Below are 25,282 nucleotides of genomic sequence, written 5' to 3'. Positions count from 1 at the left end.
GATGTGGGAAGCGGAGGAGACGCGCTGGAGGGCATCATTGGCCACATTGGAGGGGAAATTGCAGTCTTTGATAAAAGAGGCCATCTGGGATTTTATCCGGTGAAATTCATCATCCTGGGAGCAGATGAGGTGGAGGAATTGGGAATACAGGTTAGAGATTTTACAGGAAGCAGGTGGGAGGAGATGGAGCTCAGGTAGCATTCCCAGCTACCTTCCCCCCAGGCCCACAAGCTTCATTCCTGAAGAATAGCTTCTGGTGGAAAGGATTCTGCTGCTCCTCAGATGGTGCCTGACCGGGCTGTACTTTTCCAGCACTTTTTCCAGCATCTAGACTCTGATCTCCAGCATCCTCACTTTCTCCCTGTTTTTGCAGGAGAGACTACATCTCCCGGCATGCCGTGCGCGCTGACTGCGCTCACAGAGGATGACGCGCTGGGGCGGGGGAGGCGCCTGCGCAGTCGGCACGCCCGCTGCCGGCGGATGTGGCGCATGCGCGGTGCGATGGACGGGGAGGCGCAGGCGCAGTGGCAGCCCGGGTGTGGGTCACTGACGGTTGGGTTTTGAGCGGGGGCGCGAGGCCCGTTGTCATGGAGCCGCGGCTGAGTGAGCTGTTCGGGGGTTTCCCGGGCGCTGCAGCAGGGACTATGGCGGCCGGGGGAACCGCCGCCTCCGCCACCAGGCGTTCCTCACGGCAGACAGCCTCCTCCAACGGCCGCGCCCGGGGCCACGGCACCGGCACCAGCTCCGGCTCGGGCCGGGCTCCTGCTGCTGCTCCAGCCCCAGCCCCAGCCCCAGCCCCAGCCCCGGGCCTGACGGCAGGGCCCTCACCCTCTGGACCTTCTCATAAAAACAACAAGGTACCGCCCGTGGCCCCGAAAGGTCCGCACAAGAAAACCCGCAACCGGCCCCGGGGCCGCAACAACAACCCGCCCTTCCTGCCGCCAGAGGTAAGACTGACATCGGGGCCGGGCTGACACACACACACATCCCCCCCCCCCGTCCCCCTCCCCTCCTCTTCCCCCCCGTCCCCCTTCCCTCCCTCCCCCTCCCCCCTTCCCTCTCCCCCCCTTCCCTCCCCCCCCTTCCCTCCCCCTTCCCCCCCGTCCCCTTCCCCCCCCGTCCCCTTCCCCCCCCCGTCCCCTTCCCCCCCCGTCCCCGTCCCCTTCCCCCCCGTCCCCTTCCCCCCCCCGTCCCCGTCCCCTTCCCCCCCCGTCCCCTTCCCCCCCCGTCCCCTTCCCCCCCCGTCCCCTTCCCCCCCCGTCCCCTTCCCCCCCCCGTCCCCGTCCCCTTCCCCCCCCCGTCCCCGTCCCCTTCCCCCCCCCGTCCCCTTCCCCCCCCCGTCCCCTTCCCCCCCCCGTCCCCTTCCCGTCCCCGTCCCCTTCCCGTCCCCGTCCCCTTCCCGTCCCCGTCCCCTTCCCCCCCCCGTCCCCGTCCCCTTCCCCCCCCGTCCCCTTCCCGTCCCCGTCCCCTTCCCCCCCCCGTCCCCGTCCCCTTCCCCCGTCCCCGTCCCCTTCCCCCCCCCGTCCCCGTCCCCTTCCCGTCCCCGTCCCCGTCCCCTTCCCCCCCCCGTCCCCGTCCCCTTCCCCCCCCGTCCCCTTCCCCCCCCCCGTCCCCGTCCCCTTCCCCCCCCGTCCTCGTCCCCTTCCCCCCCCGTCCTCGTCCCCTTCCCCCCCGTCCTCGTCCCCTTCCCCCCTCGTCCCCGTCCCCTTCCCCCCCCCGTCCTCGTCCTCGTCCCCGTCCCCTTCCCCCCCCCCCGTCCTCGTCCCCCTTCCCCCCCCCCGTCCTCGTCCCCCTTGCCCCCCCCCGTCCTCGTCCCCCTTCCCCCCCCCGTCCTCGTCCCCCTTCCCCCCCCCGTCCTCGTCCCCCTTCCCCCCCCGTCGTCGTCCCCCTTCCCCCCCGTCCTCGTCCCCCTTCCCCCCCCCGTCCTCGTCCCCCTCCCCTCCACGTCCCCCTCCCCTCCTCTTCCCCGTCCCCCTCCCCTCCTCTTCCCCCCCCGTCCCCCTCCCCTCCTCTTCCCACCCGTCCCCCTCCCCTCCTCTTCCCCCCCCGTCCTCGTCCCCTTCCCCCCCGTCCTCGTCCCCCTTCCCTCCCCCGTCCTCGTCCCCCTCCCCCGTCCCCCCAATATTGGTAGATACAATATTGTGGGGATAACTGAGACGTGGCTTCAAGTGGACAGGGGGCCAAGGAAATGAATATTCAAGTCTACACGTGCTATCGTAAGGACAGACTGACGGGCAGAAGGGGTCGGGTGGCCATGTTGGGAAGGGATGATATTCAGTCCCTTGCACGGGGGGACCTAGAATCAGGGGATGTAGAGTCAGTATGGATAGAGCTGAGAAATACTAAGGGTAAAAAGACCCTCTTGGGAATTATCTACAGGCCCCCAAACAGTGGTCTGGATGTCGGATGTAAGTTGAATCAGGAGCTGAAATTGGCCGGTCGCAAAGATGTTACTACAGTTGTTATGGGGGATTTCAACATGCAGGTAGACTGGGAGAATCAGGATGGTATTGGACCTCAATAAAGAGACTGTGGAGTGCCCCCGAGATGGATTCTTAGAACAGCTGGTTCTGGGGCCTACCAGGGAGAAGGTAATTCTGGATCTGGTATTGTATAACGAACCAGAATTGATCAGGGACCTCGAAGTGAAGGAGCCATTAGGAGTTGGTTACCACAATACAATAAGCTTTAATCTGCAGTTTGAAAGGGTGTGGGTACAATCGGAAGTGACGCTTTTTCAGTTGAATCAAGGGAACTATGGAGCTATGAGGAAGGAGCTGGCCAAAGTTCAATGGTGCAATACCTTAGCAGGGATGACCGTGGAGGAACAATGGCAGATCTTTCTTCCAAAAGGAAGAAAGATTCCAGGAGGAGGCATGGGTGGCCGTGGCTGACGAGGAAAGTTAAGAAACATATAAAGTTAAAAGAGAAAAACTATAACATAGCAAAGATAAGTGGGAAAACGGAGGACTGGGAAGCTTTTAAAGAACAACAGAGGGTTACTAAGAAGGAAATACACAGAGAAAAAATGAGGTACAAAGGTAAACTGGCCAATAATATAAGGGAGGATAGTAAAAGCTTTTTTAGGTATGTGAAAGGCAAAAAAATGGTGAAGACTAAAATTGGGCCCTTGAAGACAGAAACAGGGGAATATATTACGGGGAACAAAGAAATGGCAGAAGAATCGAATTGGTACTTCAGATCTGTATTCACTGGGGAAGACACAAGCAATCTCCCTGAGGTAACGGTGGCTGAAGGACCTGAACTGAAGGGAATTTATATTTCAGGAATTGGTGTTGGAGAGACTGTTAGGTCTGAAGGTTGATCTGTCCCTGGGGCCTGATGGTCTACGTCCCAGGGTACTGAAGGAGGTGGCTCGAGAAACCGTGGATGCGTTGGTGATTATTTTCCAGAGTTCAATAGATTCGGGATCATTTCCTGCGGATTGGCCGGTAGCTAATGTTGTACCACTTTTTAAGAAAGGTGGGAGAGAGAAAGCAGGAAATTATAGACCAGTTAGTCTGACCTCAGTGGTGGGAAGATGCTGGAGTCTATTATAAAGGATGAAATTACGACACATCTGGATAGTAGTAACAGGATAGGGCAGAGTCAGCATGGATTTATGAAGGGGAGATCATGCTTGACTAATCTTCTGGAATTTTTTGAGGATGTAACTCTGAAGATGGACGAGGGAGATCCAGTAGATGTGGTGTACCTGGACTTTCAGCAAGCTTTTGATAAAGTCCCACATAGGAGGTTAGTGAGCAAAATCAGGGTGCATGGTATTGGGGGCAAAGTACTAACTTGGATTGAAAGTTGGTTGGCAGGTAAAAGGGCAGTACAAAGAGATCTGGGTGTTTTTGTACATCAGTCAATGAAGATAAGCATGCAGGTACAGCAGGTAGTGAAGAAGGCTAATAGCATGCTGGCCTTCATAACAAGAGGAATTGAATATAGAAGCAAAGAGGTTCTTCTGCAGCTGTACGGGGCCCTGGTGAGACCACACCTGGAGTACTGTGTGCAGTTCTGGTCTCCAAATTTGAGGAAAGACATTCTGGCTATTGAGGGAGTGCAGCGTAGGTTCATGAGGTCAATTCCTGGAATGGCGGGACTACCTTACACTGAAAGACTGGAACGACTGGGCTTGTATACCCTTGAGTTGAGAAGACTGAGAGGGGATCTGATTGAGAATATAAGATTATTAAAGGATTGGACACTCTGGCAGCAGGAAACGTGTTTCCGCTGATGGGTGAGTCCCGAACCAGAGGACACAGCTTAAAAATACGGGGTAGACCTTTTAGGACAGAGATGAGGAGAAACTTCTTCACCCAGAGAGTGGTGGCTGTGTGGAATGCTCTGCCCCAGAGGGCAGTGGAGGCCCAGTCTCTGGATTCATTTAAGAAAGAGTTGGATAGAGCTCTCAAGGAGAGTGGAATCAAAGGTTATGGAGATAAGGCAGGAAGAGGATACTGATTAAGGATGATCAGCCGTGAGCATATTGAATGGTGGTGCAGGCTCGAAGGGCAGAATGGCCTACTCCTGCACCTATTGTCTACCTCCAAGATCATCGGAGCGCGGCCATGCTCTAGTGTGGAGGTTTACAATCATACAAAGTTAAGTGAAAGCACAAGATAATTTGTAGTGTTTATGTTCTTGAGTTTATAGTATACTTTGTTGTTCTAATATTAATTGTGTTCAGTAAACAAATTTTATTGTCTATAAAAGTTGATTCAGTTGTTTTGTTGAATATAAGAATTTAAACATACTATGTGTCAGATACAATAGCTGTTATGATTGGAATCCGAAAGGTTCCTGCAGAGCAGCATGCCAAATGAAACAGCAAGCTCTGAGCTTTTCTGTTGAACAAATGTTAATAGGAGATTAGTAGGATACTTAATGAATGTGGGACATTTACCTTTATCAGTTGAGACATAAGTTATGAGATTGGAGAGGCGATGTTGGGTCTATCCAGGACATTGGTGAGCCCACAGCTGGAGTACTGTGCACAGTTCTGGCCTCTACACAATAGGAATGATGTGATTGCACTGGTCGGGATGCAATGAAGATTCACCAGGATGCTGCCTGGAATGGAGCTTGTCAGCGATGAGAGGCTGGATAAATTCAGGTTGTTTCCTTTCAACCAGAGAAGGTTTAGGGGTGACCTGACGGAGTTGTACAAGACTGAGGAGTATGGACAAGTGGTAAGAAAGTGGTTGTTCCCCCTAGGTGGCACATCATTAACAAGGGGGTGTAATTTTACAGTGAGAGGCAAGAGCTTTAGAAGGGATTTGAGGAAAATGCTTTTTCACCCAGAAAGTGGTAGGGTCTGGAATGCACTGTCTCAGAAGGGAGTTGAGGTAGGAAACCTTTAAAAAGTATTTGGATGGCTACTAATATGTCATAACATTCAAGACTATGGGCGTAGTGTGGGAAAGTGGGATTGGTGTAGGCAGATAATATATTTTTAGTCGTTCAGACCAAATGGGCTGAAGTGTCTCTATGACGTATCAGAAACTTTTCTTGTTGATCTTGTGATTGGTCGGGGATGTTTAATCACTGGCTTATCCGGAATCCAGGTTTTAGTAAATATGAAGTAACCATATCTTTTCAATTTCAGGCTGAAGAGGGAAACATCGAATACAAGGTGAGCACAGCAGCTTTGTCATGTTTACTGTGAGTTTGTTTGAAGCATAAAGACCATAAGATAGAGGAGCAAAATTAGACCATTCAGCCCATCGAGTCTGCCATTCTCTCTGTAACCCTTGATCTCCTTATTAATCAAGAACCTGTTTATTTGGCAAAACGAAAGAACTGTGGATGATGGAAATCAGAAACAAAAACAGCTTTTTTTTTAATGACTCTAAATTGCTGGATAAGCTCAGCAGCGCTGACAGCATCAATACAGAGAAATCAGAGTTCATGTTTTGGGTCCAGTAACACTTCAGTTCTGAAAGAGGGTCACTGGACCTGAAACCATTATTCAGCTTTCTCTCCACAGATGCTGCAAGAACCTCTGCCTTAAAAACACTCAAATGACTTGGCCTCCATAGCCCTCTGCAGCCGTAGACAAGCAGGAGGCTGGAAGAACACAACAAGCCAGGCAGCATCAGGAGGTGGAGAAGATGATGTTTTGGGTGTAACCCTTCAGGACTGGAGTCCTGAAGGGTTACACCCAAAACATCGACTTCTATTCCTTCCTGATGCTGCCTGGCTTGTTGTGTTCTTCCAGCCTCCTGCTTGTCTACCTTGGCTCCCAGCAATTGCAGTTGTTTTTTTGTCTCCACACCCCTCTATATGGCATTGAGGTCCACAGATTCACCACTCACAAGCTGAAGGCACTCCTCATCTCAGTTTGAAAGGGTTGTTTGTCCCTTCGCTCTGAGGCTGTGCCCTCAGGTTTTAATCTGTACAGTTGGTGGAGACATCTCCATGTCCACTCTGTCCAGCCCTCTCAGTACTCTGTAATCATCACCCCCCATTGTTCTCAACGCCAAGTATAAAGTAATGCTGTAAATGCTACAGAACAAAAACAGAGGTTGCTGGAAAATCTCAGCAGATCTGGCAGCATCTGAAGAAAAATCAGTTAATGTTTTGGGTCCAGTACCCTTCCTCAAACTTCTGCTCTTGTGTTCCAGTCCTGTGGAAATGAACACAAGCTACCAACTACCAATTGAACCTGCATATCAACCTTGACAGACTCCTGAACTGAGATTTCCGAAGCTTTTTCCCATTTCCTACCACAGTACACAAGACTCTCACTTTCCAACATTGTATTCCATCTGTCACTTCTTTGCCCACGTTCCTAACCTATCCCAAGTGCTTCTGTAGCCTCCCTGCTTCCTGAATACTACTGACTCCCCACCTCGCTTTGTTCATCTGAAAACTTAGCATCAGATTGTTAATGTATAATGTGAATAGTTGTGGTACCAACACTGACCCCCACGGAATTCCATTAGTCACCAGCTGCCACCCTGAAAAAGACCTTTCTATGCCTACTCTACCTTCTGCCAGTCAGCCAATCCTCTATCCAAAACAGTACCTTGCTGTTAACACCATGGGCTCTTAAGTTTATTTTGCAGCCTTGTGGTACCTTGTCCAAGGCATTCTGGAAATCCAAACCGATCCCCCCCGCTAGCTCTCCCTTGTCTAACTTGCTCAAACAGATTTGTCGGTTGTGACCTCCCCCTGACAAAGGCACGCTGACTCTGTCTTATTTTACTCTGCACTTCCAAATACTCTGTCATCACATCCTTAATAATGGACTCTAAAACCTTCCCAACGACCAAGGGCAGACCAACTGACCAATAGTTTCTTGTCTTCTGCCTTCCCCTCTCTTTAAAAGGGGCAATACATTAACCATTCTCCAGTTCTCTGGGACCCTCCTGACTCCAGTGAAGCCTGAAAGATCCCACCAAAATCTGTTATTTCCTCAGCTGTCTCCTTCAAAGCTCTACGGTGTTGCCCATCTGGTTTGGGATTTATCCACCCTCAGACCTTTCCGTTTCCCCAGCACCAACCCCACCTCAGTGATGACCACGACACTCACCTCTGCCCCTGACACTCTCGAAGTTCTCCACCACTGTGTAAACTGATGCAAAGTCCTGGCCCTGTTCCTCCGCCATTTCTTTGTTCCCCATTACTACCTCTCCAGCCTCAATTTCCAGCAGTCCAACGTCCACTCTTCTCTTCTCTCCCCTCCCCCCACCCAACCTTTCAGATACCTAAAAATAAACTCGTGCGATCTTTTACATGACGAGCTGCTTGCCCTCGTGTTTCGTTATTTCTCCCCTTTTTACTTGTTGATTTCTCTTCTGCTGGTTTGTAAGCTTCCCCTCAGCTTCCCTACAATCTATGCATTCTCTTTTGCTTTTATATTGTCCCTGACTTCCCTTGTCGGCCACGGTTGCTTCCTCACCCCATTAGTAGGTTTCTTCTTGGGATTCATTTCTGCTCTTCCTCCTGAAACCCCAGCCACTGCTGCCCCATTGTCTTCCCGGTTAGACTCCCCTTCCAATTAACTCCGGTCAGTGTTCCCTCTTGTCTTTGTAGTCCCTTTTACCCTGTGGTAATCCTGTTACAGCTGATTCCAGCTTCTCCCTCTCAATTCTATTCCATGAGGTCTATTTCCCTTTCTAAAGGAAAGTTAATGCAGATCTGAAACAAATAAAATCTGAAATTGCTGGAGAAACTTGGCGAGTCTGGCAGCTTCTGTAGAGAGAGAGAGAAAAAGAGACAGTGAGCTTTTTGAGCCGAGTTAAAGTGAGTGTCCCAACAGTGAGCATGTGATTTTAGAGAGCAGCTGTGAAGGAGCTGTTGTGGGCAGGGGCTGAGCTTGGGAACGCTGACTGTTATCTGGGCGAAGGTAACTGCTGGTTTCTGCTCAGAAAGATCCCTGAAATAACCAACAGCAAATTCAGGCTGTCTGGACTGGTGCTGGAGTTTGTGGGTTGAATGTTGACCTTCAGATGGAGGTGAGTTGCTCTGACGTGTGGGTATGTATTAGGGAAAGGGTTATCATTGTACAGGCTGGTGAAGAGGGTGTGAACCTGTTTACATAGTTGGGCGACTGTGCTGATGGGTTTTAGATCATGTCTGTTTCGGCTGATATCGGTTAGCCTGCAAGACATTAGTCTCGTTGTTTTGTCTGAATATGCTGCACAGAGCAGGAGAGTTGCTGATGTTGCTGAACTGTTGATACTGTTACTGCCAGGTATCTCACTGGATCGGTGTTCAGTTTCTTCTCTTTTGTTCCAGCTGAAGTTGGTGAATCCTTCCCAGTATCGCTTTGAGCACTTGGTCACCCAGATGAAGTGGCGATTGCAGGAGGGTCGGGGAGAAGCTGTCTATCAGATCGGGGTTGAGGACAATGGTCTCCTGGTTGGCCTGTCTGAGGAGGAGCTGCGAGCCTCTCTAAAAACACTCCGCAGAATGGCTGAAAAGTAAATGGTGCCTCAATTGTAATGGGGTGAATGTGAGCTAAAACAACTCGGGCTCAGTTCCTGTTCAGGATCCAGCACATGCCTGGGAACCACCGAGTCACCATAGCAACAGGAGGGGGTTGTCCCTCAAGTGTGCTGCACCCAATTGATAAAGCTAATGACTGATCAGAATGTGACCCCCAGCTGCCTGTCCCCTAACCTGGGACTTCCTTATTGATTAATTGTTTCCCAGACTCAGCCATGAGCACACATTCACTGGCTGTGGTTCCAGTACTCACTGACACAGAGAAGCAGCGGTCACCACCAACTTCCACTGAACCTCCCCCCACCCCTCGGCCTGTCCCCCAATTCCCCCCCCCCCCCCCCGTCCGCCTGTCCCTCACTCACCCCCTTCCGCCTGTCCCTCACTCACCCCCTTCCGCCTGTCCCTCACTCACCCCCTTCCGCCTGTCCCTCACTCACCCCCTTCCGCCTGTCCCTCAGTCACCCCCTTCCGCCTGTCACCCGCTCTCCCCCCTTCCGCCTGTCACCCGCTCTCCCCCCCCCTTCCGCCTGTCCCCCGCTCCCCCTCTTCCGCCTGTCCACCACTCCCCCACCTTCTGCCTGTCCCCTACTTCCCCCCCCCCCCCCTTTCAGCCTGTCCCCCCCATACCCCCCAGCTCTCCTCTCCTCTCCCCCCTTTTTGTTCCACCACATTCTAGGCAAGATCCACCCAGTCACTAGACACCTGCACTTCCCAGCCCCTCACTAGTTTGGAAATGTTTTATCTTTTCGCTTTCTCTATCACTTTCTCTGCCGCTTCTTTGCTTCACCCCCCCATCTTCAGTGTTTGAACCCATTCTCAATCTTGTGCACATCCTCTCGCAGTCTCCTCATAACATAGCCTCCTATCCAGTTTTGTCTGTTTTCAGTTCTGTGTGAAAGTGATGTGTGTCAGATTGTTGTTTGCTCTAGTCCACCTTGTATCTAAGTTGCTGCTTGTTGTGTGCAGGGTTGGAGCAGACATCACAATCCTCCGGGAGCGTAATGTGGAATATGACATGGACTCCCCGAGGCGGATAGCTGAGGTTTTGATCCGGAAAGTTCCCGATGATCAGCAGGTATGCCCCTGACACCCAGCTAGGCGGCAGTGTCTAGCCAACAGTCTGGAGAGATCAATGCTCACTTGGTGAGGTGATGAGAATTAGGAGCAGGAAAGTATGTTCAAAACACAGACTAGCCTCACAGCTGTTAACTGAGAGAGCTGTACCCTCATCATTCCAGAGGTCAGCATCAACCAGCGAAGGGCTCGGCTACTCCAGGGGCATTGCAGATCCAGGATCAGAGAGAAACAGTAGGACTGTCTCCCAGGATGGGACACGGCTCAGTGTCACCTTCAGGCTGGGAATATTTGCAAGGGCATTGATCAGCAAAAAAACCCAAGATTTAAAATGTTGTAGTGTTGTCTGTAATTTGGAGTATTAAAAAATAATTTTGTGCAGCAGTGTCCTCTGGGACTGAAGTTTGAGTAAGGAGATATTTGAAAGGGTAACCCTGCTTTCTGAGCATCTCTACTTGAGGTGACTGTAATGTTCACTCTTGGATTCCATTGCAGTTTCTTGACCTGCGGGTGGCAGTTCTGGGCAACGTCGACTCGGGGAAGTCAACCCTGCTAGGTGTGCTGACACAAGGCGAGCTGGATAATGGCCGTGGGCGAGCACGCCTGAACCTGTTCAGACATCTGCATGAGATCCAGTCCGGCCGAACATCCAGCATCAGCTTCGAGATCCTGGGATTCAACAGCAAAGGCGAGGTAGGCCTGGGACCCAGCCTGTGTTATACTGAGCTGCTGGGGCTCACTGAGGAAGCAGCAGGCCTTGAGCAGTGTGTCGGATCTTCTCTCTTACTTTGTGAAGGTTTCTAGGCCTGGTGTGATTGCAGGACTGCCAAGAAAATTGGAGATGACAGTGAAATGTCAGCTACATTAACCATGAATATTCACTCACCTGGTGCTCACAGTGCGATGTACATGACAGAGCCTGACCCCCTTCCCCAGGCTAAGTGAGCAGTAAAGAGTATTCCCGGGTGTTTCTGACTGCCTTCTCTTCCCTTTGCCTTCTTTGCGGTTTGGGCGAAGTCAGCACTTACCCATCCCTAGTTGCCCTTGAACTGAGTGTTGACACTTGGGTTTGGAGTGCATGTAGGCCAGACTGACTATGGAAGATTTCCTTCCCTGAAGAATATTCCCAATGATCAATGAGCGTTATATTTGAGTCACCATTACTGAGAGCAGGTTTGTGAATTGAAATTCAATTCATCTCAACTGCTGGGGACCCCATGTCCCCAGGCAGTCTGTCCAGCGACATCCCCATAATGTGGGAAACATGCAGCCGCCCGTCCATTCCTCCCTTCCTGAGAGGGTAACACTGGTTCAAAGAGCTGGATGGCCTGAGATGGGACTGCCTCTGAGCTGCTGTCGGTGCTGTTGATCTTTGAACTCTGATATTGAATGGCACTGGCACTGTGCTCCCAGGAGAATGATTCGTGGTTTGCTGTTTAAGATCCACTCATGACCAGGTACTGGATCACACTGGGTCCTGTCAGCTCACCACTCATTACATTGTCGGTTTATGTTCTCAGAAGTCAAGTTTCTATATTGTGCTGCTTGTGTCTCACTGTAGGTGGTGAATTACAGCGATTCCCGGACAGCAGAGGTCATCTGTGAAAGTGCCTCGAAAATGATCACCTTTATTGACCTGGCAGGGCACCACAAGTACCTGAAAACCACCATCTTTGGCCTCACAAGCTACTGCCCTGACTTTGCCATGCTTGTTGTCAGTGCCAACACTGGCATAGGTATGTTCTCTGGGGAGATGGTATGATAATGGGACGCTGGGAATGGGTGTGTGGTACAGGGCCACTGAATAAGATCAGTCAGTGCGCCTGATCACTATCCATTGAGCTCTGTTATCAGGTGACCATTCTTGAATGTTGGGGAGTAGGCTCAGACTAAATCAGCTCTTCCATTGTGATGATGTGGGGAAAGTTGGCAAGGAATGAATCCTGAGTGGGAGCTGGTAGTTCAGGGCAACTGTGCTGAGGTCTATCAGTCTGACTGTTCAGACTGATGCTGGAATTCCTTGCTGCAAGCAAACCCCTCACGTGGAAAATGGTTCATCACTGAGCTGTAGAGTTGTGTTCAGTGTTCGTGGAGTCCCAAATACAATGTAACAGCCCTTTCTCCTTCTCTGTATCTCTATTGCTCGCTCTTCATCTCTCACATTCTCTCTCCTCCCTAAAAGAAAGAGAAATGACTTCCTGTCCTTTCAGGAACTGATCTATAGGATTAGGTCAGTTTGAGTGGCCAACAGTTCTTAGTACAGCCCTGCCAGAATGTTGCTGCCAGGCTTGTTTCTGGGCTGGGAGCACCGTTCAGTCAGGAGCCTGGATCTACATTCTAGGGTTTTGAAGAATGAGTGGTGATCTCATTGAAACTTAAAGCAGGGCTCGACAGGGTAGACAGGCAGGGTATACCACCCTGGTAGGTAGGGGATTGAAACAAGGGGCTTCAGGGTAAGGGACATATTGTTTAAGTGGAATTTCTTCCCTCAGAGGGTGGTGAACCTGTAAATGCATGTTCCAGAGGCAGCAGAGACCAAGTTACTGAGTATGTTTAACACACAGAGCAATAGCTTTCTGCATGTTGAAAAGGTGGAGGGAGACAGGTGGGGCTGGAGAATGGTGCTGAAGTGGAAGATTGAGTTGAAACAGGTTTGAGCACAATGGCCTATTCCTGTTCCAGAGTCACGTTCTGTCCCTTTGGCCAGCTGGTGTCCTGGAGAACTGGGCTCTGGTCAGTCTGGTTTGAGTGCTCACAGGGGCTCAGTGCTTTGACATGGTGCAACTCATTGCAGCTGAGTGACTGCTGAGGTATTTCCCCTTGTGTTCCCAGTTTCTGGAACTTCATTGATGGATTCGGGACTCTTGCTGGCTCACTCTGATCTGGTCACATGCTGCTGTTTTTGAACACTAACACCACTGACTCTTTGACCCTCACTGTTGTCTTATGTCTACAGCTGGCACTACACGTGAGCACCTGGGCTTGGCCATGGCTCTCAAAGTGCCCTTCTTCATTGTTATCAGTAAGGTCGACTTGTGCACAAAGGCTACCATTGATCGCACCGTCAAACAGTTGGAACTGGTCCTGAAGCAGCCAGGATGTAACAAAGTTCCCCTGCTCGTGTCAAGCAGTGATGATGCAGTAACTGCCGCTCAGCAGTTTGCACAGTCTCCCAGGTAAGGGCTGGTTCGGAAATGCACCAGGACTGCACCAGGGTTCTCCGTCAGCAAAGTACACGTTCAGCTTCACCATCACCAGCCTCTGCTTTCTGCCGTACTCTCCCCTCCCCTCTCATGGGGATCACTGGTAAGTCTGGCATTCATTCCTGATCATCTCTTGAACAGAGTGTCTGACTTCGCCATTTCAGAGGGTGGTTAAGCAGATGGGTTTTTCAAACAGTCAATGGGAGTCATCATGCTCACCAAGGCTGAGACCAGGTTTTACAAACATACAGAGGAACAACAGCAATCAGCTACCCAGTCCCTGCTCCACCATTCAGAGGTGACAGTGGGACAGCACTTTGGTGATAGTGACCACAACACCATTCAGTTTCAATTTGTTACTGAAAAGGAAGGAGATGGTGTGCAAGATACAGTAAAATCTAACCAAAGTAGACTGGGAACAGTGACCTCTGTGTAAATCTACAGCAAAACAGGTGAGAAACTCGTGGAGAAAATTCTGAATTAAAGCCAATCTCCACTTGGAGAGGCAAGGTCTTCTCAGGGATAGTCAGCACAGCTTTGTCAGAGGGAGGGCACGCCTAACAAATTTGATTGAATGTTTCAAGGATGTGACCAACTGTGTAGATGAGGATCGTGCAGTTGATATGGATTTCAGCGCGGCCTTTGACAAGGTCCCACAGGGGAAACTGGTACAGAAGGTAACAGCTGATGGCGTTCAGGGTATCTTGGCATGTTGCATCTGGAATTAGCTTAGAGACAGGAGACAGAGGGTGGTGTGCCTGGAGCCCGTGTGCAGTGGTGGCCCACAGGGATCCAGGCTGGGTCCCTTACTGTTCGTGATATTCATAAACAATACGGATAAGAATGTAGGGGAGACAATAATAGGAGATGACATGAGGATTGGCCGGGTGGTTGACGATGAGGAAGACGGTCTTAGGTTACAGGAAGATATGAACCAATTGGGCAAATTAGTGGTACATGGAGTTTAAACCTGATCACTGTGAGGTGATGCACTTTGGAAAAGGGAACAAGCCAAGAGAATACTCCGTGAGTAGCAGCACAAGAGCAAGCTGAGAGGAACAGAGGGGTTTTGGGGTGTCTGTCCACAGACCCCTGAAGGTGGAAGTCAGGTTAATAGGGGAGTTTAGAAGGAATATGGGACACTTGCATTTATCAGTCGTTGCAGAAATTGAGAGAGCAGGTGGTGATGTTGGGACAGGCCACTGGTTAGGGCCACAGCTGGAGTAGTGTGTGCAGTTCTGGTCCCCACTCTACAGGAAGGATGGGATTGTCCTGGAGGGGGTGCAGAGGGAGACCCCCAGGATACTCCCTGGGATGGAGTGTCTCCGTGATGGAGAGAGGCTGGATAAGCTCGGGCTGGTATCTTCAGAGCAGAGACGGCTGAGGGGGGACTGATCGAGGTGTGTCAGATAATGATGGGCATGGACAGGGTGGGGAGAGAGCGGCTGTTCCCCTTAGTCGAAGGGTCAGTAACGAAGGGGAATAATTTAAAGTGAGGTTTGGAAGGGTGAAAGGGATTTTGAGGGAAATGATTTTCACCCAGAAGGTGGTGGGGGTCTGGAATGCACTACCTGGGAGGGGAGTTGAGCCAGGAAACCTCAGCCTTTGAAAGGTGCTTGGATGAGCATTTGAAGAAAGAGGAAGACAGCTTCCTAATTTCCATGTTAAATGGGGCACCTCTTAGTTTTAAAACTATGTCCCTCATTTCAGTTCCGTTCACAAGGGAAAACATCCTTTCCATATTCGCCCTGTCATGTCTCCCGCAGGGACGTGTGTTTAATAAGATCATCTTGTTCGTCCAGGCTCCCGTTGATAAAGGCCCAACTCCTTCAACTCTCTCTCAAAAAATGTTTTTCATTCAGTGACTTGGGTGTCGCCGGCTGGTCCCAGCATTTATCGCCTGTCCTTTAGCTGCCCTTGGGCAGGTGGTGGGGAGGTGTCATCTTGAACCATTGAAATCCATATGCTGTGGGTTGACCCGCAATGCTGTTAAGGGAATTGCACAATTTTCACCCAGGAAGGGACACTGAAGGAGCAGTGATATATTTCCAGGTCCGAATGGTGAGTGGCTTGGAGGGGAACTTACAGGGGTAGTGTTCCTATGTATCTGCAGCTCTTGTCCTTTTAGGAGGAAGTGGTCATGGGTTTCGAAGATGCTGTTTAAGAATCTTCAGTGCATCTTGAAGATTGTACTCAGTGCTGCTACTGAACATCAGTGGAAGAGGGAGTGGATGCTTATGGATGTGGTATCGATCAGGCAGTCCCCTTTGTTCCACACTCGGTCGAATGCAGCCTTGATACCAAGGACTGTCCCTCTCCCCTCCCCTCTGGAATCCAGCTCTTTTGTCCATGTTTGACCCAAGGCTGGAATGAGGTCAGGGCTGGGTGACCCTGGGGGAACCCAAACTGGGCGTCACTGCTTGATAGCGCCGTCACTGAGCCCTTCCATCACTTTACTGAGGGTCGAGGGGAGACTGATGGGGGGTAATTGGCCGGGTTGGATCTGTCCTGCTTTTTATGTAGAGGACATACCTGGGAAATGACATCAACCTGACAATGTGTTTCACTATAGCTGCATCACTGGTGTTTGCTGTACGAGAGGCTGTGGTGTCGTGACTAATGCCATTGAATAGAAATGCAGAGATCTAAGGTCACTAGTTGAAATCCCAGCACAGCTGGTGGAATTGAGGTTTAACGTTGGGTTGCATGTTTGAGGTGATCACCTCATTTAAAAAAAACTCCAGACCCCCTCCCTGTGAACTGCCTTCTGAAATGACGAAGTGAGCCATTCAGTTTAAGAGCACTTTGGGCAGGCCAGCTGCTGCCGGCATCGTGTGTACTGCCCGTGTCCCAGCAAAGAATCAAGGAGGAAGCAATCGTCATGTAGTTATTTAACAGTCTGAGCTCGAACATCAGCATCTTTCTCCCCATCATTGACCCAGTTGGTGTTCTTGGCTCCCTGCATGTCCCTTTTGCTGCTTTGCTACACTCTCCACAGACGCTGCAGAGATTTTCCGCCACTGCCTATCTAACCTGAACGGATGTATTCTACTTCTCTGTTAATCTCCTTTTTATTTGTTGTTCTGTTTAGCATCACTCCAATCTTTACCCTGTCGAGTGTAAGTGGCATCAACCTGGACATGCTGAAAGTATTCCTCAATGTGCTGCCGCCATTAACCAACAGTAAGCAACAGGAGGAGCTTATGCAGCAACTGACTGAGTTTCAGGTAAATGGATCTGTGAGGGAGATCACCTGACTCTGTATTCCAGGCAATAGAAACAACCTGCATTTACAACAACAGCCTGTCCTTATGCTGTTGTAATGCAGGAAACAGACATTTTACATCCAGCTGTCTCAAATGGCATTTAATCATTATTTCATTAAGGAATGTCGGTTGAGGGATAGTTATTGACCAGGGTACTGGACACCTTCAAATAATACCTGGGGATTCTTTAAAATAAAATGGATGTACATGTGCCCCTTAGTGCTGACCCTCCATCAGTTCAGCACCCACTTAACACTGACGCTCGGGCGTTGCGGCGCTCCCTGGGCGCTGACGCTCGGGCGTTGCGGCGCTCCCTGGGCGCTGACGCTCGGGCGTTGCGGCGCTCCCTGGGCGCTGACGCTCGGGCGTTGCGGCGCTCCCTGGGCGCTGACGCTCGGGCGTTGCGGCGCTCCCTGGGCGCTGACGCTCGGGCGTTGCGGCGCTCCCTGGGCGCTGACGCTCGGGCGTTGCGGCGCTCCCTGGGCGCTGACGCTCGGGCGGTGCGGCGCTCCCTGGGCGCTGACGCTCGGGCGGTGCGGCGCTCCCTGGGCGCTGACGCTCGGGCGGTGCGGCGCTCCCTGGGCGCTGACGCTCGGGCGGTGCAGCGCTCCCTGGGCGCTGACGCTCGGGCGGTGCGGCGCTCCCTCTGCTTTGTCTTGTCAAGCACTGTCGTTTGTTGGTATGGAAGGGAATGGGCTGGAAACATATTTCAGATAGCATTGTAAAGCAATGTTCCTTGTGAAGTTTATGGATCTCTTGTTCCTATATCTCCTCCAGGTTGATGAAATCTACTCTGTCCCTGATGTGGGGACAGTTGTTGGTGGGACCTTGTACAGGTAAGTGTGTCCCAACTGTTTCCAACCGTCTGTTCTGGGCCCATTACTGGAGTTTGTGGAAGAATGGGATACTGAGGCTGTCTACAGCTGGGACTATATGGTTGAAGATAGAACTCGCTGAAAATGGTGTTTGTAGAAGTTGTCTAATTTTCAAAGACCCACTGGAGCTGGATAAACTGTGGATCACCTGGGAGGCTGAGGGGGAAGTTGAGAGGATGTACAGGATCCTCAGTCACAGGATAAGGACAGCTGGGTTACTGTCAGGGGTAGAAAAGGGAACCAACAGATAAGGCAGGGATCCCCTGTGGCCATTTCCCTCAGCAATAAGTATACCGTTTTGGATATTGCTGGTGGGGAATACCAGGGGAAAGCCATACTTGTCAGGTTTCTAGCATTGAGCCTGGCACTGTGACTCAGAACTGAAGGGGGGAGAATAGAAAAGCGCTAGTGGTAGGGGACTCCATAGGTGGATTGACAGGAGATTTGTGGTCAGGAACAGGACTCCTGGAAGGTATGTCGCCTCCCTGGTGCCAGGGTCCAGGATGTTGCCAATAAGGTTGACGAGATTCTGAAGGGGGAGGGTGAGCAGTCAGAACTCAGGGTACATATTGGCACCAATGACATAGTGGTGAAAGGGATTGAGGATCTGAAAAGTGGCTAAGGAGAGCTGGGTTGGAAGCTGAAGAGTTGGACGAGTAGGATAGTGTTCTCAGGTTTGTCACGGGCTAGTGAGGTGTGGACCTGGCAGCGAGTGCAGCTTAACATGTGGCTGCAAGGCTGGTGCAGGAGGGAGGGCTGCAGGTACCTAGACCATTGGGATTCCTTCTGGGGAAGGTGGGACCTGTACATGAAGGGCAGGTTGTACTTGAACTGGAGGGGCACAAATGTCCTGGGTGGGAGATTTGTTTGTGGGGTTCGGGAGGGTTTAAACTAGTTTGTCAGGGCGATGGCAACTAGAGGGGGGTGGTTGTAGAGGGGCAGTGACAGGATGTTAGTGAATCTATTGGGAAGATTTTTCATGTGATGAAACAAAGGGATCAGTTAAAAGTGTGTCTGCTTTAACGCAAGGAGTGTCAGAAATAAGAGTGATGAACTTCGAGCATGGATCAGTACTTGGTGCTATGATGTTGTGGCCATAACAGAGACGTGGGTTTCACAGGGGCAGGAATGGTTGCTAGATGTTCCAGGGTTTAGAGCTTTGAAAAAGAGCAGGAGGTGTAACATTGCTATTCGGAGAGTGAGTCACAGCTACAGAAATGAAGGTTGTTGAGGAAGGTTTGTCTACTGAGTCAGTATGGGTGGGAGTTAGGAACAGCAAGGGAACAGCCACCTCATTGGGGGTTTTGATAAGTCCCCAGGGCCAGACCAGATTTTAGGCTGCTCCAGGAAGCAAGAAAGGAGGTTGCTAAGCCGCTGGCGAAGATCTTTGCTTCCTCACGCTCCCCAGGAGTTGTATTGGAGGATTGGAAGGAGTAATAGGGAAATCCCTGGCAATTACAGACCAGTCAGTCTTATGTCTGTGGTCAGCAAAGTTTTGGAAAGAATTCTGAGGGATAGGATTGATGACTATTTGGTAAAGCATCGTGTGATTAAAGGCAGTCAGCATGGCTTTGTGAGGGGCAGGTCATGCCTCTGCTCTTTGTAGTTTTTATAAATGACTTGGATGAGGAGGTTGAGGAGAGGGTTAGTGAATTTGCCAATGACACAAAGGTTGGAGGTGACGTCGATAGTATAGAGGGCTACTGCAGGCTGCAGCACGGCATAGACAGGATGCAGAGCTGGGCTGAGAAATGGCAGGTGGAGTTCAACCTGGATATTGTGAAATGATGCATTTTGGAAGGTCGAACTTGAATGCTGAATATCGGATTAAAGACAGGATTCTTGGCAGTGTGGAGGGATAGTGGGATCTTGGTGTTCGAGTGCATTGATCTCTCAAAGGTTGCCACCCAAGTGGATAGGGTTGTTAAGAAAGCACATGGTGCTTCGGCTTTCATTAACAGGGGGATCGAGTTTAAGAGCTGCGAGGTTTCAGCACAGTGAGGCTGGGGGTGTGAAAGGGGCAAGGTTTGAGACCGGCTCAGACCGGCTGGTAATGGCCTGACTTCAAAAGATTGGGGCATAGGAGATTGCTTTCATCATTGTTAAACGGATTAAATTGTTTACAAGGAGAATACAGAGGTAAGATTTCCTCTAGTTGTGGGGGTGAGGAGTTTAAACAAGTAGGCAGCAGCTTAATGTTGAAGCTGGGTTTTTCGGGGGTGGGGGGGCAGCTGGTGTCAGAAAAACACCCTCTCACAGGGATGGGAATCTGGACCCTCCCTCCCCGAGCTGTGGTGGTTGGTGAGAGATCGGGGCTTTGAATGCTCTCAGATCCCTGAATGGGTGGGTAAGGAGTTAGTTGAGATCATCCCTTGCCCCTCACCCTGGTTGTTTTGACTGACAGCTCCTCAAGGCTATGGTTTTATCTCTCTGTCTCTCTCACACCTAGTGGCATTTGCAGAGAAGGGGAGCAGCTGGTTGTGGGCCCCACAGACAACGGCAAGTTCCTGCCTCTGAAAGTGTGCAGTATCCAGCGAAACCGTTCTGCTTGTCGAGTGCTGAGAGCAGGACAGGCTGCTACTCTGGCCCTGGGCAACTTTGACAGAGCCCTTCTGCGTAAGGTGGGTATCCAGTTCAGCATTGGCCTGGCCTACTGTCTGTTCCTCAGGCAGTCCACGGGCTCGGCCACCTCTCTGCTCATTATAAAGTTAGGCCCATTATCTTGACAAGCGGAGAGCAGTTTGGAAAGTTAGAATACAGGTTGTGGAGGGGCATGAAAGGCCACATCTTCCTCCAGGAAGCAGCTGGTTGCACTGACCTAATATAAACTCCATTGATTCAGGCTGATCTAGAGAGCACGGCCTGCCCAGTGGAGTCACTGTCCTGGAGAATGGATGCTGGAGGTACAGGTGCTGGGGTTAATAGTGATGGAGAACATGATCAGTTTGGGTCACAACTCTGGGACTTTAATTAACTCTGTCTCTGGCCCAGGGCATGGTAATGGTGAGTCTCGAGATGCACCCAACTGTCAGCTCACTGTTTGAATCCGAGATTGTACTGCTTTTCCACGCAAAGACGTTCCGTAAGGGATTCCAGGTGACGGTGCATGTTGGTAATGTACGGCAGACTGCCATTGTGGAGCTGATCCATGGAAAGGTAAGTGATATTTCCAGCCACCATGCATTAGCAAGCTTCTCCATTCGGCTCCTACTGTCAGCTTCTATCCCAACCCCCCCCCCCCACTTCCAAAATCTCCTCTCACTGAAGTCTGACTGGAGTTACTTGTTTCAGGAGGATTTGAGAACAGGGGAGAAAGCCGTTGTCCGTTTCCGTTTTATTAAACATCCGGAGTATCTGAAAGTGGGAGCCAAGCTGCTCTTCCGGGAAGGAGTGACAAAAGGGATTGGTCACGTGACGAAGGTTCTTGATGAACTGAAGTGCTGAGTGCGTGTGTACTGGAGAACATGGTTCCCTGGGATCATCTCACAAGGCAACGTCAGTCAACCCAAGACTGACTTCCAGCAGCAATTGCTGGTCCCATTCAAACACAACGTTACCTGTGTCACTGACTCAGCTTCAAGGCAACCCCAGTATCTCCAACCCAATTAAAGATCAAAGCACCCTTTACCATGTCTCCTTGCTGGAAGAATTCTTGTCCCTGCTCTCTCAGTCCAACATTCTCTCACTCTGTATCTTGTACCCATCTGCTGATTTATCACTTTATGCTGCCAGGCAAAGCAGGCTATCAAATCATACCTGGGAGCTTTGTCCGATGCTCCCACCTGCTTCCTCCAGAGCTTTAGGCTGGGCTATTGCATTGTGCAGTCTGTTCAATGAGGATTTTTCACAGCCTCTAATTCAGCAGCAATTGGCAAAGCTAGACTCCTCGAAGTGGCATTCTGCCAAAGTAACAGCAGAGTCCTCAATAGCACAGAGGGACTTTGACTGTAACCCTGTGCTATTCCTGTCCTCAGAGTTTTTGATGGGGACAGTGTCGAGGGAGCTTTACTCTGAATCTAACCCTGTGCTGGAACAGTCTTTTGTGGTTGGATGTTGAGGGTGGGATCACCAACAGGAGGGTCTCTGATAACAAAAAGGATCTCTTTAGTTTGCCTTGCAGCCAGTGCTGTGCACTCGGTTTCTGGTCTGCAGCTGGGGGCATGACTTCATTTTACTGAATCCAGTCAGTGCCTTCTAATGGTAGCTGTTAGTTTTCATGTGTGATATAGGACAGTTCATGTATATTGTGTTTCTGTATATAACAGATGTACAGAGAAATTTGTTTTAAATAAAAGTTTAATTCACTGTTTCTCTGATGTTCCTTACTTTAGGGGAGGTAATGACCCAGTGTTATCACTAGAGTATTAATCCAGAAACCCTGGGAATGTTCTGGGCGTACAGGTTGGAATACCACCAGGCAGAGCATTGAATTTGAATTCAATAGACTCTGAATTCCAGAGTTTTAATGATGACTGTGAAACCATTACTGATTGTCAGGAAAGACTAATATACTTTAGGAAAGCAAATCTGCCATCATTACCTGGTCTGGTGTACATGTGACTCCAAGCAGTATATATGACTCTTAACTGCCTTTTGACTAGGTCGGCATTAATTACCCAGTGATGAATGAATTTTAAAAATTAACCATTCAGTCATTCTCAACTGGATGTTGCATAAAAACGCGAGCAGTACTGAAATTGCTGAGAGTTCTTGTTTGTCACAGTGGCCCCTGCATTTCTCTCCCAAATGATCAGAAGTACAAAGATAATCTCAGCTGAGCTGTCTGGGGAGGAAGGCATGGTGCAGACTTAAGCCTGTTTGCTGTCATAGAGTCAGAATGTTTACAGCATGGATTTAGGCCCTACAACTCATCGTGTCTGCACTGGTCATTGAGCATCTATCTACTCTAGTCCTATTTTGTAACACTCTAATCAACCTATTCAGAGATGATATTGCTCATCTCTGCTCTGGGAGACCTGGTTCAAGTCCTACCTGTTCCAGTGGTAAGGACACTAATACTGTAAGAGTAATCATCTGGTAATTATATTAGGAAATTTCAACTTTCCCAAGTTGGGCTCTGCTGGGCTTAAGAACAGACAAAACCCCTGACCCAGATGAATTGCACCTCAGGCTGCTGTGGGAGGTGATGCAGGAAATTGCAGGGGCTCTGATGCACGTTATTAATTCCTCTCAGACCCCAGGGAAAGTGCCAGAGGACTGGAGGATGGCTGATGTGGTTCCACTTTTTAACAGGATTGGTAGAGGTGAACCAGTGAGCCAATTACTAACCCGAGAGTCTCACATCAGTGATAGGGAAACTATTGGAGAAAATTCTGAAGGAGCAAATTAATACCCACTTGGAAAGTGAGTTTTATACATATGGAACAAGTGGGTTGCTAGGGAGGTTAGATCCACTCAAGGACTAAGGAGGGTATTTATGCCTGGAGCTGGAGGAAGTGGATGAGATTTGTAATGAATACTTAGCCTCGGTATTCATAAAGGAGGACTTGGTAGATGGATAATATATTTTGGGAGGATGCTGTTGATATTTTAGGGCATTGTAATACCAAGAAGGAAGTATTGGGTACTTTAAGAAGTATAAAATTGCTGGAGCCTTGAATGAAACCTTTGTAACCCCTTATCACTGGCCAGGTCCTAGAAGACTGGAGAATAGTCAATGTTCCTTTGTTTAAGGAACAGGGATAATCTGGGAAACTACAGGACACTGAAGCCTATATCAGGGGCAGGGAAATTATTGGAGAAGGATTTACTCACATTGAGAAAAATTGGGACTTATTAGCGAAAGATAGCGTGACTTTGTGTGGGGAAGGTCATGTCTCATAAACTTGATTGAGGTTTTTTTTCAGGATCGTGATTGGTTGGAAACTTGGGTGGAGAAATAGCAGATAGAATTTATTTCAGAAAATGCAAAGTGATACATTTTGGAAAGTCTTATGCAGAAGGGAGGTATACAGTAAATGGCAGAACCCTGAGTACCATCAACATAGAGATACAGGGAGTGCTGCACTGTCACAAGTGAATAAGATGGTGAAGGAGGCACATGGCATGCTTCCCTTCATCGGTCAGGGCACAGAGTATAAAAACTGGCAGGTTATTGTTGCAGCTGTGGAAAGGCCACATTGAGAATGTTGGATCCAGAGCTAGTCCCCACACTGTCAGAAGGATGTGGAGGCCTTAGGGAGGGTCCAGAAACAGTTTCCCAGGATATTGCCTGGTTTGGAGGGGGTTAGGCAAGTTTTCTTTGTTTTTATTTGAATGTTGAAGGAGGAGGGGGACTTGATAGAAGTTTACAGAGTGATGATAGGCGTGGATAGACTGGACAGCGTTTTATTTCCAGGGTAGAACTGTTAATAACTAGGGAACACAGGTTTAAGGTGAAAGGGAATAAATTGAAAGATGATGTGTGAGACTTTTGCTTTTTACACGAGGGTGTTAAATGCCTGGAGGCAGATACAATAGCAATGTTTAGGCACCTTGACACTCACATAGAACATAGAAGGATACAGCGCAGTACAGGCCCTTCGGCCCTCGATGTTGCGCCGACTGAGTCCTACCTAACCTATACTAGCCCAATAACTTCCAAATGCCTATCCAATGCCCGCTTAAATGAACATAAAGAAGGAGAGTTCACCACTGATACGGGCAGGGCATTCCATGAACTCACAACCCGCTGTGTGAAGAATCTACCCCTAACATCATGAATAGGCAGTCATGATTTGGAGATGCTTTTTCCGTGTCTGCTGCCAGAACCAACGGGTCCATTTTGGTGGTGGGGCAGAAGTTCGGTACCCATAGGGAGGGCCTCAACCGGGACCTTGGGTTCATGTCACACTACAGGTGACCACCATTACACTGTACACACACACCCCTACTCCTACACACACACATTCCTACACACAGACACAGGCACACACATTCCCACATGCAGCCCCTCACAGACTTTAAGATACTCTGCACTCACTACACACACACACACACTTTCTCACACTCTTAACCCCCAACCCAAACAGACAGACACATGCACACACAAAGACCAACATGCACACACATTTTGTGGGGTGAATTTGTACTTGCTGAGTTACATTGTACTTTGCTCAAAAAGTGCATGCATTCATGTAAAACTCTTATCTCACTTTTTAGATTAGAATTAAGACAGAGAACACAGGGGGCCAACACCTTCAACATAATGTCTAGTTATCACCATTGTGAACAGCTAACCCTAGAATGCAACTTTTTTTAAAAAAAGGTTATGTGATTTACACATGAAAGAAGTGAAACTATCACTGTATTCTAACAGATGAAAGGCTTAACAATCAATTTTTCAACGTATAATTTCAGTACATCACACTGTAAATTTTTGTGATAAATTCTGTGTTAGGATTGAGCCCTCCACTATCACCTGATGAAGGAGCGTCGCTCTGAAAGCTGATGTGCTTCCAATTAAACCTGTTGGACTATAACCTGGTGTTGTGTGATTTTTAACTATGAATAGGCAGGGAATAGAGGGATATGGACAGTATAGAGGCAGAAGGATTTTAGATTAGAAAGATGTGGCATAGCCCAATCAGTGTGGCAGCTTCCCTCCTCTCAACCTATCTCCAACTTCTCCAGCTCCTAATACTGCCTGGCTTGCTGTGTTCTTGCAGCCTCCTGCCTGTCTAATCGTTTCAGGTATTAACCCTTCGTCAGGTCAAGATCTGGGGATAGAGAGAGCGACAGACAAGTGGTTGGAGGGGGAGAGTAGCAGAATGGTGAGGTAGTGATAGGTAGGCACAGGTAGAAGGTATGACCTGGTTGGTAGCTGGAATGGAAGGGAGGAGACATGGCTGGATAGGCAGGGGATCAGTGGGAAGGTCAGAGTTTGCAATTCCTTGAGCAT

At 49.8% G+C, this 25,282-nt stretch overlaps 1 protein-coding gene across 1 annotated transcript; it reads left to right on the top strand.

The window, feature by feature from the left end:
- Positions 1–508: 508 nt before the first annotated feature.
- On the top strand, positions 509–21,691 carry LOC132830304 (GTP-binding protein 2-like). The gene is made up of 12 exons (XM_060847894.1): positions 509–947; positions 5,618–5,644; positions 8,755–8,939; positions 9,931–10,039; positions 10,534–10,731; positions 11,600–11,774; positions 12,995–13,214; positions 16,333–16,468; positions 17,285–17,343; positions 19,832–20,003; positions 20,374–20,538; positions 20,674–21,691. The coding sequence occupies exons 1-12, from the start codon at positions 588–590 to the stop codon at positions 20,824–20,826; spliced, it is 1,959 nt and encodes a 652-aa protein (XP_060703877.1). The 5' UTR covers positions 509–587; the 3' UTR covers positions 20,827–21,691.
- Positions 21,692–25,282: the final 3,591 nt, after the last annotated feature.

The sequence above is a fragment of the Hemiscyllium ocellatum genome, chromosome 3 (assembly GCF_020745735.1).
Source record: "Hemiscyllium ocellatum isolate sHemOce1 chromosome 3, sHemOce1.pat.X.cur, whole genome shotgun sequence".
Classification (NCBI taxonomy): domain Eukaryota; kingdom Metazoa; phylum Chordata; class Chondrichthyes; order Orectolobiformes; family Hemiscylliidae; genus Hemiscyllium; species Hemiscyllium ocellatum.
The sequence above is the reverse complement of the archived record's forward strand: the minus strand, read 5'-3'. Positions and strand labels throughout refer to the sequence as shown.